The sequence below is a fragment of the Molossus molossus genome, unplaced genomic scaffold, assembly GCF_014108415.1.
Source record: "Molossus molossus isolate mMolMol1 unplaced genomic scaffold, mMolMol1.p scaffold_m16_p_17, whole genome shotgun sequence".
Taxonomy (NCBI): domain Eukaryota; kingdom Metazoa; phylum Chordata; class Mammalia; order Chiroptera; family Molossidae; genus Molossus; species Molossus molossus.
Genome location: NW_023425352.1, coordinates 12,012,734 through 12,026,592, shown reverse-complemented (window position 1 = coordinate 12,026,592; position 13,859 = coordinate 12,012,734). Strand labels below are relative to the sequence as shown.

At 35.7% G+C, this 13,859-nt stretch overlaps 1 protein-coding gene across 1 annotated transcript in view; it reads left to right on the top strand.

Moving 5' to 3' along the window:
- ATRNL1 (attractin like 1) overlaps positions 1-13,859 on the top strand; it is a 545,834-nt gene that overhangs the window by 67,787 nt on the left and 464,188 nt on the right. The window contains exons 9-10 of the mRNA XM_036265661.1: positions 355-538; positions 7,760-7,914. Of these exons, the coding sequence (XP_036121554.1) occupies positions 355-538; positions 7,760-7,914 (339 nt within the window). The remainder of the gene's footprint in view (positions 1-354; positions 539-7,759; positions 7,915-13,859) is intronic.

Sequence of the window (13,859 nt, the reverse complement as noted above, 5' to 3'; positions counted from 1 at the left end):
ATCCATTCGTCTACTGGTGGACACTTGGGCTGTTTCCAGATCTTAGCTATTGTAAATAGTGCTGCTATGTACATGGGGGTACATATATTCTTCCTGATTGGTGTTTCAGGCTTCTTAGGGTATATTCCCAGCAGTGGGATCACTGGTCAAATGGAAGTTCAATTTTTAATTTTTTGAGGTAGCACCATATTGTTTTCCATAGTGGCTGCACCAGTCTGCATTCCCACCAGCAGTGTATTAGAGTCCCCTTTTCTCCACACCCTCACCAACACTTGTTGTTTGATGATTTGTTGATTGTTAGTTATATTTTTAAATACTATTTGAAGTTCATGGCTTATCTTCTTTCTCTTACAGCATCAAACACTTGGCTTGTTTCAGAAACTAAAGGAGCTATTGTTCAAGGTGGATATGGTCATACAAGTGTGTATGATGAAATAACAAAGTCCATTTATGTTCATGGAGGCTACAAAGCATTACCAGGCAACAAATATGGATTAGTCGATGATCTTTATAAGTATGAAGTTAACACTAAGACTTGGTGAGTAGCTGAGTCAGATGTATGTTGAGAGAATTTGTCAGTTATATTTTATATTTATATAATAGTGGTATTTATCAAATATCTTCAGGGAGACATTCTTGGCCTTTTCCCATCTTTTATTTCAACTAATGATATTCTGTTATGTAGCAAAGATACAAGATTTCTATGTAGCCATCATGACTGCAAATGACTGTAAATGACTGACTTTAAAGTGGTTCCTGACCCTGTAGATACACGTGTTCTATAAGCATTACTGGTATTTATCAGTGCGGACATTATATTTAATTCAGACAGGAAATTTTGCCTATGAAACTTTAGGATTGTTATCTGTCTTGGGATTTGTTCTTCTTTGCACTCATTTTATTGTCATTTGTAAAATTTAAAAATGTTTCTTCAGTTTTATTATCTCATTGCCTGTAAAATACAAGGCTTTTGACATTTAGCTAGATTTTTCTTTTTTGTTGTTATAAAAATGCTACATGGTACATCTTGTATTGGTCTTCTTAATGCACAAATGCAAGAGTTTCTCTAGGGTATATACTTAAAAGTAAAATATTCATATCCCCAAATTTATTGCGTGTTGCCTAATTGTTCTTCAAGTGACGGTGGTAATGTATATTTCTATCAGCAGGGCATGAGTGTCCCTGTTTCTTCATATCCCTAGAAACACTTGGTAACTGTGAGGGTATTTTCTTTTTGTCAGAGCAATGGGTGTGAATGATATCTTATTGATATTTGAATATACATGCCCTGATTACTATTGTAAGTGTATTTTTATGTGTTTATTTGCCACGTGTGTTTCCTTTTTAGTGACTTGCCTATTCATAACCATAATTTTCTCTCTATGTTTGAAATATTATTAGTTTTTTAATTTATTGATTAACCTGGGACATGATTTCTTTGTTGTTTTAAAACACTACACATTCTTTGAAACTTTTAGCATGAAATCCTTTATGTGAAATGAAATAGAGTTTTCTACCAAATTGTAGAAAATACCCCCTTCACTTTCCAACATATATTCTAGTTTTTACTTTATTTGAAGAAAGAAAGATGAAAAAAAAAATGAAGACTTCTTTAGATGATTTTGTTAATTTTACATTTTTGTTGTATGTAATGTATACATGGCATTTTATTTCCTATTTTAATATTTCTGATATTTTTTTAATCGACTTTTTGCTATGATAAAAAGAAGAATTGTGGTGTAGTGACTAAGGCACTGCCGATCTTCTTAACATAGTTTTGCATAGATTATACAATTTTTCCACAAAGGAAAAGATAACTACTTCTGTGTGATAGAGGCTGCACAGTTCACAGTAGTAATAATAGGCACAGCAATGCTCAAGGAGAGGTGTTAATAAAAGTGAATGGAGCCCTGGCTCGTTTGGCTCAGCGGTTAGTGTCGGCCTGCAGACCAAAGAGTCAGGGGTTCAATTCTGGTCAAGGGCACGTACCTTGGTTGCCGTCCATTGCGGTTCGGTCCCCGGCCTGGTCAGGGTCAAGTGGGAGGCAACCAATCGATGTCTCTCTCTCTCTCTCCTTCCCACTCTATCTGAAGATAAATGGAAAAATATTCTCGGGTGAGGATTAAAAAAAAAAACCACAAAGTGAGTGGATAAGAGAAACAAGTATTATTTGAATAAAAGCAAAATGAGAGAATTAGTTGTTGCTTACCACTTGAATGAAATTTGATCAGATTTTACTGTGTTATCTACTTGAAAATTTCTCATAGTAAAAATTTGCATGTGGACAAAAGATATATGTAAGCATACAAATATAGTTTCAGAACAATAATGACGTTAACACCCTATCTACCTAAGCCAAGAAAGAGGACGTTACAATACCCGGGAAGCCCTCATGTGCCTCCATGTCGGCTCTCCCTTCATTATCCCCCAAAGAGGCAATCATATCGATATTGTATTAATTGTTTCATTGCTTTTCATTATAGGTGTTTCAACCTTCTATCTGTATTTGCAAACAAATAATTAATTTAGTTTGTCAGAATTTGATTTTTGCATGTATTGTTTAACATTGCACACTGTCCTTAGGGAGCTGTTTAAACATCACCTTTATGTTTTGGACATATATTTTAATAAGGAGAGGCAGACAAATGGAAATAAGTATAATGTATTTTAAATGATAAGAGCTATGGAGAAAGGAAAGCATGGGGAGAGGACAGGGAGTTTCAGGCTGTTACATTTAAACAGGGTGATCCGAGAAGACATTTGAGTGAACATAGAGCGAGATGAGAGAATGGGCCATGCCAGTATCTGAGGACAGGTGTTCTGGGCAGGGGGAAAGCCAAGGAAGAGCCTTGGTTGACATGGGAATATGCGTACCCTTTGGGATAGAAGGGAGCCAGAATAGCTGGGTTAGAGGATCTCAGAGTGGGTTGTGTGAATGGGAGAAATGACCTTCGAGTGGTCATATTTCTCTCTTCTTTGACATTCTGCTCAAGTCATCTGCCCATTTTATCATATCAGTTGTTTGTGTATGCTTTTTAAATTAACCTCTGATTGTTTGTACCCAGATACACCTTTTCGGTGGGACACCATCCAGCCTTTGTCAGATTAAAGAAGTTCTCTTTTGTAACTATTTTGTTGGGTGGTTCTTATTCGGAAAGGGTGCTGGATATTTTCAAGCTTTTTCTGCATCCATTGGAATGATCATTTTGTTTTTTCTTTCATTGCATCAATTGATTTTCAGATATTAATCCAACCATGCATTCCTAGTATAAATTCAACTTGGTCATGGCATATGGTCCTTTTTATATATTGTTGGTTTCTGTTTTCTAATATTTTGTTGAGGATTTTTATGTCTATTTTTATTTAAAAAGATATTAGTATACAGTGTTCTTTTCTTGTGATACATTGTCTGGTTTAGGTATCAGAGTTATGTCGTCCTCATAGAATGAGTTGAGTTGTGTCCCATTCTATTTTTTATTTTTGAAGAGTTTGTTAAGACTTAATAGTAATCATCTTTAATATTTGGTAAAATTTACCAGTGAAGCCATCTAGACCTCACTTTTCTTTGAGGAAAGTTTAAACTTTCGAATTAAATCTCTTTGTTTTAGGTCTATCCAGATTTTCTGTTTTTTCTTGTGTCAGTTTGGGTAGTTTATATCTTTCTTGGATTTTGTTCATTCCATACTACTGTTTGTAAATTTTATAAGGCTTACAGTTTAGTGTTGCATAATAATCTGTTATATTTCTCTATGATGGAAAGTTATGTTCCTTCTTTCATTTTTTATTTTAATAATTTGAGGGTTTTTTTGGTGTGTGTGTGTGTGTGTGTTTTTGTCAGTATAGTTAAGAGTTTGTCAGTTTTTTATCTTTTCAAAGAAAGAAATTTTTGGTTTTATGATTTTCTAGTCTATAATATATTATTTTCTGTTTAATTTTTGTTTTCTTTGTTCTATTTTTATGTATTTAATATCTCCAATTTAATGTTATTTTCAATATAGTTGAATTTATATCTGCTACTTTACTTATTTAAAATATATTTTTATTGATTTTAGAGAAAGAGGAAGGGAGGATAGGAGAAAGAGAGAGAGAGGGAGAGAGAAGAGAGAGAAACATTGACCTGTTGCTTCCCATATGCACCCAACCAGGGATAAAACCTGCAGCCTGGGTATGTGTGCTGACTGGGGATCAAACCTGTGACCTTTTGGTGCACAGGATGATACTCGACCAACTGAGCCACCCAGCCAGGTCTGTTTTACCGTTTTTAAATATTTTGTATTTTTTTGTTACTTTTTTCTTTTTTATTGCTTTTTCTTGAGTTAAGTAAATGTTTTCTAGTAAAATATTTATACCTTTAATATTTTAAAATACAATTATTTTAGTTACTTTCTTAGCATTTGTTTTAGGGCTCAGCATATAATCATAATTTAGAATATACTTCAGATTTATACTAACTTGATTTCAGTGAAATAGAGAAACATTACTCTTATATAGCTTATTTCTCTTCCCTCTTTTCTCATGATATTATAATCATATACACATATAAGACATCTATCTATATTGCAAATTCAGCAATATATTTTTATACTTATTAGTTTATATAATTTTAAGTCTTTAAGGAGACAGAGTAGAAAGGAGAGCAAATATATGTTTGGTCAAACTTGTTATTGAATATTTTTGTGGACTCATTTTATCATTTGTTTTTCTTGATTTGAGTTAATATTTGGCATAATTTCCTTACTTTAACCGAGCTTTGCTTTCATCGACCCCTTGTGCTCCTATTGCTAAACACAGGGGTGGGCTAAAGTAGGTTTACAGTTGTTGGTATGGAACGATATACAGGTTATGATTATTACAATAGCTGAAACAATTTTTTTCCTTTATTGATTTTAGAGAGAGAGGAAGGGAGAGGGAGAGAGAGGTAGAAACATCGATGAGAGAACATCCATTGGCCGCCTCCTGCATGCCCCTCACTGGGGATTTGGCCCACAACCTGGGCATGTGCCCTGACTGGGAATCAAACTGGTGACCTCTTGGTGCATGGGTCGATGCTGAACCACGGAGCCACACCAGCCAGGCTACAATAGCTTTAGTAATTCAAAGAATATCATCACAACTGTAAACCTACTTTTGCCCACCTCTGGTATATTACATTTCAATGTGGTGGAAGTCCGACAGTCCAATTATATATGTACTATTTTATCACAGTTGCTTTTCCTAGTACAGATGTTTTAGGAAAGAAAAGGGGAAGAAATATGCATTCATACCTTGTTTTATAATTACATAATTGCCTTTGTCAGCACTGTGGATTGGAATAATTGAAAACTGAACAACTTCCTTTGGTGTCTTGTCAGACAGACGTTTTCTTTAAGTTTGTGAATGTATTTGTAACATTTCTAACATTTATAATAGTTGCTTTGAAGTCTTTTTTTTGCTTATCCAACATCTGGGTACTCAAGGGCAGTTCTGTTCTCTCTCTTTCTGTATATGGGTCACATTTTCCTACTTTGTTGCATGTTATAATTTACTGTGAAAACTAGACATTTTAGATAATATATTGTAGCAACTATAGATACTGACACACATACACCCTCTGGGGAGGGGCTGTTGTACTTTTTTTTTTTTAGTGACCTGGCTGAACTCTTAGCAAAGTCTCTTCCCTCCTCTTCCAAAGGCATCTTCCAATGTTGCTCCTCAGAGGATGCAACCTGGGGGTGCACATAGTCACCCTGGGGTGGCTGTAACTTTAGCAGGGCTCTGTGGAGTTCCTCTGGCCTCTCTGTTAAGCTGTTTGCCTTGGTTTGTATCACATCCACCTGGCAGCCTCCACTAATTGCTGAATGATTGCTCTATTGTTTTCAACAATGCTTTGGGGCATAAATTGTTTCACAGTCTGTTTGAATTCCATTTCAGTCCCTGTTGGGCTCTCATAAGCTGTTTTCTCCCAGGTTCTTTCTGGTGAATTTTCCCCGCCCAGGGCTGTTGCTCTCCTGGAGCTACCAGCTATCTCTTAATTGCTCACAACCAAAACTTCCATTGCTTTTGAGAGTTCCCAAGGCTTGCGGTTTCCCACCCTCTGTTCCAGGTCAAGTCGGTTCTCCTGGAAGAGCTCTCCGCCAGAAATGGAAATTGTAGGTGGCATCCTTAGCCTGTTCTTCTCGGAGTGACACCACCACTTTCTGTGCAGGGCACGGGACCAGGGTGGCAGCCTTTGCTCTTCTCAGCTTGCCTCTTTCGGCAAGGAACCTCTTCCCTGTGAGTGAGATGGGGTGAAGATGGTTTGGCCCTTTAGTTCCTGGTCTGCTGGGCCTGGTGTTTACTTCCACCCTGTGGGTTAGAGAGGAAGCACTCAGACCTCTCCTGTTTCTCCGTGAATAGAATTTCTGTCCCCGAGTTGGGGGCATAAGTATTGGCCATCTTCTGCTCCTGGTTAGATTTCAGTGGCCTGGACTAGGGGAGCTGAGGGATGAAGAAGTTCTCTGTTCTTGGCTTTATGTGCCTACTTGGGGTGAATTGTGTTACTGAACTTGGTGTGTGTTGGGTGATATCAGGGGAAGAATGGGAGCCTGTAATGGGTTTAGATATATTGGACTATTGCTGTTCTTATTAAAATTTAGTAGATATTCTTGAGTAAATATTTATGGGTGCTCCTAGTAAATAATTTTTGAACTCTAAATGGTTTTGTTTTTGTTTTTTATAATTTTGACCAATTATACTTTTTGCCATGGGGGGAATGTTTGTTGAACTTCTTATATTGCCATTTTGGAAGTCAGCACCATATTCTTTAACCATTAATTGGTATTATAACCTATGGTTTTTGGGATACTATATATAACTACTAAAACCATACTGTACATACTGTGTTCACATTCCAATTTTTTGTATCAGGGATTTATTTAGGGTGTTTATAAAGCATTGACTTATATTGTCATGCACCTTTATTATATATCAGTTCATTCAGGTGAAATATGATTGTGAGAATATATCGGTATTATTTTCTCTCAGTAGTACTTTCATTAATTGAAAGAACATTTATATTTAATGTTTCTTAAAAATGCTTTGTGACTTTCAGTTATATACAACATATGGATGTATCTGAAAAACAATCTTGAGGACAGAATGTACAAATGAATACAAACTATATGATTCCATTTTGTCAAGTACAAAGACAGCAATACACATCTCTGCTAATAGAATCAGAATAGTGGTAATATATATATATATTTTAAATGTGAGTTAATCCTGTGAGAATTCATTGAATTTTAGACATATGATAAGTGCACTTTTCTGTATATTATATTATACTTAAAAAGTTAAAAAGTGTATTATGGAATCCATATGAGTTATGTAGTTTTAACTGAATGTAGTTCCAAGTAAATTTATTGTATTTAACTTTTTATTTACTTTGGTATTTAAAACTGATGATATTGGTCCTCTAGTTTTAAGAATACGTGTTTCCTTCTTTTATAAATGAAAACAAAATTCAAAATATAAATTATTATAAAATCATTAAAAATTATGTTTAGTATTGTGCTTCCTCAAAGCATTTTAAGGTATATGAATCTGGATATATTTTTCTAAAAATATGAAGATTAGAGGCCAATATATTTTAAATATTGAAGATTAGAGGACATTTATGTTAAAAATTGAGCATGTTATTTCACAATTCCAAATTAGATCCTTTTACTATAGATATATATATATATGAAATCAGGGAGGTCTTTTTATCTTTTGTAATACATTTTTAAATTTTATCCTGTAGGACTATTTTGAAAGAAAGTGGGTTTGCCAGATACCTTCACTCAGCTGTTCTTATCAATGGAGCTATGCTTATTTTTGGAGGAAATACCCATAATGACACTTCCTTGAGTAACGGTGCAAAATGTTTTTCTGCCGATTTCCTGGCATATGACATAGGTATGTATCTGTTAGGATTGTATGAAGTAGGAAATATCAGACAATTTCCATGTAGAGAGTCTCAAACACATTACTAGACAGCATGTGTACATGCCATTTCAGAGAGAAATCAGCAGCAGGTTATGGATGGGATTCTGTCTAAATTCAGCCCAGTGGGAGTACAAGGCGAGGAGAACACATGAACTGGGTGAATTAGTGGTGGGAGACAGAGGAACTGAGAAATCTGGGATGGAAGGTTCGTTTTGGAGGCTACCATACGTTCTACCCCTACATGAACACGGCATCAGTCTGTTTTGTTTGACTGTTACCATTAGTTTTGATGATGGATAGATATAGAGCACCATCAAGTTATGTAAATTACAAATAGTAATAATGCAAGCATTTTAGACGTAGTGGGGACAATTAAAGATGCATTTAAATTAAACTCACCAGATATACTTACTTGGTATAGAAAGATAATAGAATTAGAGAAAGAAATATAGAGACAGTGGAAATAAAGAAATAAGGTTTGGGGACAAAGTGGAAACTGAGAACTAGGAATGGAAATACTCTTTTGCAGAGAACCAGAAATACAGTGCATTAATATCCTTTATTTAATTTTAATTATACTATCTATAGTCCTATCAATTTCTGAATATTGAATGAATATATTTATTGAAATACCAAATTTAGCTATGCAACGGACTATTGTAGTAGAAACATTTCTTCCCTGTATATCATAGTATAGGTAAAACTTGGCTCATATTTAAAATATATTTACTAGTTCTTTAGGGTACTTTTTATTGATGGTGTAAAGTAATATACCAATTTTAAGCTACAAAGAATTTTCTTTAAATCCTCATCTGAGGATATGTTTAAAGAGAGGAAGGGAGAGAGGGAAAAAAGGTGGGAGTGAGGGAAGGAAAGAGAGAGAGAAAGAGAGAAACATTGATCGGTTGCCTCCTGTATGCCTGGGGATTGAACCTACAACCTAGGTATGTGCCCTGACCGGGAAACAATCAGAAACCTTTGGTGTATAGGACAATGCTCTGACCAACTGAGTCATCCTGCAGGGGCTATGAAAAATAATTTTGGATTGGGAGGAGGGTGTCAATGGGGGGAAAAGGAGAAACATCTGTAACAAAAATAAATTAATAAAAAAAGAAAAAGAAAAGAATAGTTTTGATAAGTAAAAATATAAGAGACTGAAGAATAACACATTCAGTAGATGGAAGAAGTATATTTTTGCTCTTAATCACTATGAAGGCACATAATCTACTTTGGAAAATTATTTCAAATGATAGCATCTAAAGGAAATTGTGACCTTTAACAAGCACTTTGATCTTTATACTACATCAGTTTGGAAGAAAATTTCTAGTAATGAAGTTAAGTGTGCATTCCAACTCTAAGCTATGAGTGTCTGCGAGTAATGAACAAGAATTCATTGTCTTTGGGAGTTTTAGATCCTAAATAATTAAATATTTACTTTTTGAAATAAAAATTTGAAGTGATGATTCATGATGAAAATGGGATTGTCTGGGCTTTGAGAAGCTTCTCAATCGGTGCCTGAGATCCAGAAAAAGGCATCGGATGACGGGGTGAAGGAGGCCGGCTCACGCTCTCGGCCCGGCTGGGCTGCCAGCAAGGTGTGTGGCCCGTGCGGGCGGAAGAGGCAGGAAGCTCAGTTCTCTGCGGGTAGATGGACGTTGTATTTGTTTCTCCTGTAAGAAAAATAATCCTAGGGAAGTGTAGAATTTTATTGTTATTGTTAAAAATCAATTAAGTGAGATTTTGGACTTTTAAATTTTGCAGAAGATTCTTCCAGGAACTACCACCCATTTTCTTTACTTTAATGAAAACTTAATGTTGAGGTATTTTTGTAGCTCACATATTGGGAATTTATTTCTTCCATATTATTCATGGTTACTGTATTTTACGTTTTACGTATCAAGAAGTTTACTGAGGTGAAAAAACATTAGAGGTGTTATTTTCAGAGAGAGAGAGAGAGAGAGAGAGAGAGAGACCAGATTATCTTTATTCTAATTTCTTGTTACTGAGTGTTTTCTGAGAGCTAGGTACTATGCTAAGGGCTAAGGGCTAAGGGCTTTGTGTACTAATATCTGTCATCTCTCTAATAACCTTGTAATTAGGTGTTAATAAACTTATTTGCAGAATGTTAAGCAGAAGAGAGTGAAAGGCAGTTGCCCAAAGGTATGGGGGTAGGATCTAGCTTTTGTAACTCCTAGAATTTGCCATAGTCTTTCCACTTGTATATATCGTGCTGTTTGGTTGGGTCCAATGTATATTCTTAATTTTTGGCAACAGATCATCAGACACATTATGTTTAATCATGTTTCTTAATGCTGTGGAAAGATAGAAGCAAGTATCAGTTTTATTTGCAAGCAGGTGTTCAGATTGAAGGAAAAATAACATATTTTAAATAGCATTATGATTTAACATAGGATTTGTTTTTGCCTTGTGCTAACACTAACAACAAAAACATAATACAATTCAACATAGGATAAATGTTTTTTATTTTATCTTATTTGATTATTTCTGGTCAGTTACCAGTAAATTTACTCTCTAAAATTTTTATTTATTCTTAGTTTTGCAGCATCAAATGTTAGAATATTTTCCTGGGAAAAGTATTTTTTTATATTTAGGAAGTGCCTTCCAAAATAATTATTTTCCTTATGCAGTATATTTTGTGGAAATAAAATACAATGATTGCATGATGAACCAACCATAAAATAGATCTGTTTTGAAAAGAAAAAAAAAGGCCATGTTGCTAATTTTTCTCTGTAGTACAGCGCCCTAGAACTTTTATTTTAGTATAATGCCCAGGGACTTTTATGGCATATTTTACTGGAATGCACCTGAACACTTAAGCTGATTGCCTTGTGTTATATCATGTTTAAACAAATAGGAATTTTTGTGCTCATGCTAATTTTTCATTGCTGTAAAATGTACTACTTCAGCCTTACTGCCATAGTAAATTTTACGCAGCGGATAACATTAATCTTGGCGGATATAACCATGCTTTCATAGTTCTCATTATATTTTACATGCTCGATGTAGAGGCCCACCGTGATTTTCAAACATGGCTGTACCTTGGCATCCCTTTTGAAAGTTGTAGGGAGAACAAATCCTATATACTTTGATTCTCTGAGATTAGGCACTGGGCATCTACATGTTACAAAAGTACCTGGTGTGCAGCTGCTATTGGCCGCAACTAGTGAGTAAGACCCGATCACCTGTAACATACACAATGATCTGTTACTCAACGTTCCAGTTTGTGAATCTAGCTTGAAGTCAGATTTTAAATCTGAAAGCTTTTTAGTTTTTGTGATGGTTAGTGGTATTAGGATTGCCCTTGATTCAAGATTAAAGTGATCTTTCTGGTGAAGATAACCTGCTAGTACATAATGAGGCTGAAGATGCGGTGGGAAAATCGTTTCTCCCTGAGTTGGCCTCATGGTAGTAGACATACTTACAGTTTGAAACTCTTTGACTATGGAAAGGGAGTATTGTCATAAAAGTTTTCTAGGGTCAGTGGGTTAAAAGGAATCAGGAAGTTTATTTGTTTTTCACTTTTCTTAACTGTCACTAGGTGATTTGACTAAGAGTTTCAACATTTACAGGGAAGATAATTTAATGAATTGAAACACGTTAAATTCGAAGTGAATTTTGAGACATCATTTTACAAGTATAAAATTATGACCAAGTAGGATTTATTCTAGGAACTTAAGTATGATTCAACATAGTTTATTACATAAAGACTGCTATTGAAGTCAACAGGAAATAACATTGTATGTTAAAACCCTGGTAAATCATTTCAGTTAAGATTGAGGCAAATAGTCGTGCTCCCTTTGCCTGGCAGAGAGTAAGACAAGTTTTGACCTGGTAGGGAAAACTCAGTAGAGCACCATCATTAATGGGTGGATGGAAAAATGTTTAGGCAACATCCAGAAACTCGTTTTTATTAAAAAGGTATTCAAATGGTTCATAGGTGGTTTTCTCTACATCCATCTACTTTTGAGTCTTTTTTTTTATTTTTTTATCCCCACCCGAGGACATTTTTCCATTTTTTTGTACAGATAGAGTGGGAGGGAGAGAGAAGAAGAGAGAGAGAGGGAAACATCGATGTGAAGGGACACATCGAGTGGCTGCCACCCGCACGACCAACCAGGGCCGGGGACAAACTGCAACCGAGGTACATGCCCTTAGCGGGAACCGAACCCGGGCCTCTCCGGACCGCAGGCGGACGCTCTAACCGCTGAGCCAAACCGGCCAGGGCTACTTTTGAGTCTTGTACAAACAACCTCTGTGTTCTTTTTAGTTTATTTCAAGTATGCAACCAAGACTGACTTTTGAATTGGTATTTCAAGTAGAATATTCAAAGAATTTTTATTTTTTATATTTTTTCATTAATTTATTTTTGTTACAGATGTTTCTCCTTTTTTTCCCCATTGACACCCTCCTCCCCACCCCTCCACCCCATCCTCTGCTTTGTTGTCCATGTCCATCAGTTATTCATACATGCATATAAGTTCTGTGGTTTATCTCTCCCCCCATACCCCCTCTTCTGAGGGTTGTCAGTCTGTACCCTACTTCCACATCTCTGGGTCTACCCTGTTTCTCAGACTGTTATGTTCATTATATTCCACAAATAAGTGAGATCATGTGATATTTGTCTTTCTCTGCTTGGCTTGTTTCGCTTAGGATAATACTTTCCAATCCATCCATGTCGTCTCAAAGGATAAGAGATCTTTTTTTACTTACAGCTGCATAGTACTTCATTGTGCATCTGTATCATAACTTTTTTATCCATTTGTCTACTGATGGACACTTGGGCTGTTTCCAGATCTTAGCTATTGTAAATAGTGCTGCTATAAACATGGGGGTACATATATTCTTTCTGATTGGTGTTTCAGGCTTCTTAGGGTATATTCCTAGAAGTGGGATCACTGGGTCAAATGGAAGTTCAATTTTTAATTTTTGGAGGTAACACCATAGTGTTTTCCATAGTGGCTGCACCAGTCTGCATTCCCACCAGCAGTATACTAGAGTCCCCTTTTCTCCACACCCTCGCCAACTCTTGTTGTTTGATGATTTGTTGATGGTGGCCATTCTGACAGGTGTGAGGTGATACCTCATTGTTGTTTTAATTTGCATCTCTCTGATGATTAGTGATGTTGAGCATTTCTTCATATGTCTCTTGGCCATTTGTAAGACCTGTTTGGAGAGGGGTTTAGCTCCTCTGCCCATTTTTTAATTGGGTTCTTTGTCTTCCTTTTATTGAGTTGTATGAGTACTCTATATATTTTGGAAATTAACCTCTTATCTGATGTATCATTGGCAATTATGCTCTCCCATACAGTGGGTTCGCTTTTCATTTTGATGGTTGTTTCTTTTACTGTGCAGAAGCTTTTGAGTTTGATGTAGTCCCATGTGTGCATTTTCTCCTTTGTTTCTGTTGCCTTAGGTGATGTATCAGTAAAATTCTGCTGCATATGATGTCCGAAATTTTGTTGCCTACATTTTCTTCTAGGATTTTTATGGATTCACGAGTCAAGTTTTATCCATTTTGAGTTTATTTCTGTGTATGGTGTAAGTTGATGGTCTAGTTTCATTTTTTTGCATATAGCTGTCCAATTTTCCTAACACCATTTATTAAACAGGCTGTCTTTACTCCATTGTATGCTCTTGCCTCCTTTGTCAAATATTTATTGTCAAATATAATGTCTTGGGTCCATTTCTGGGTTCTCTGTTCTGTTCTACTGTCTATATGCCTATTCTTGTGCTAGTACCAGGCTGTTTTGATTACAGTAGCTTTGTAGTATAACCTGATATCTGGTATTGTGATCCCACCTACTCTGTCCTTCTTTTTGAAGATTGCTGTGGCTATTCGGGGTCTTTTTTGGTTCCATGTGAACTTTTGATGTGTTTGTTCTAATTCTGTGAAA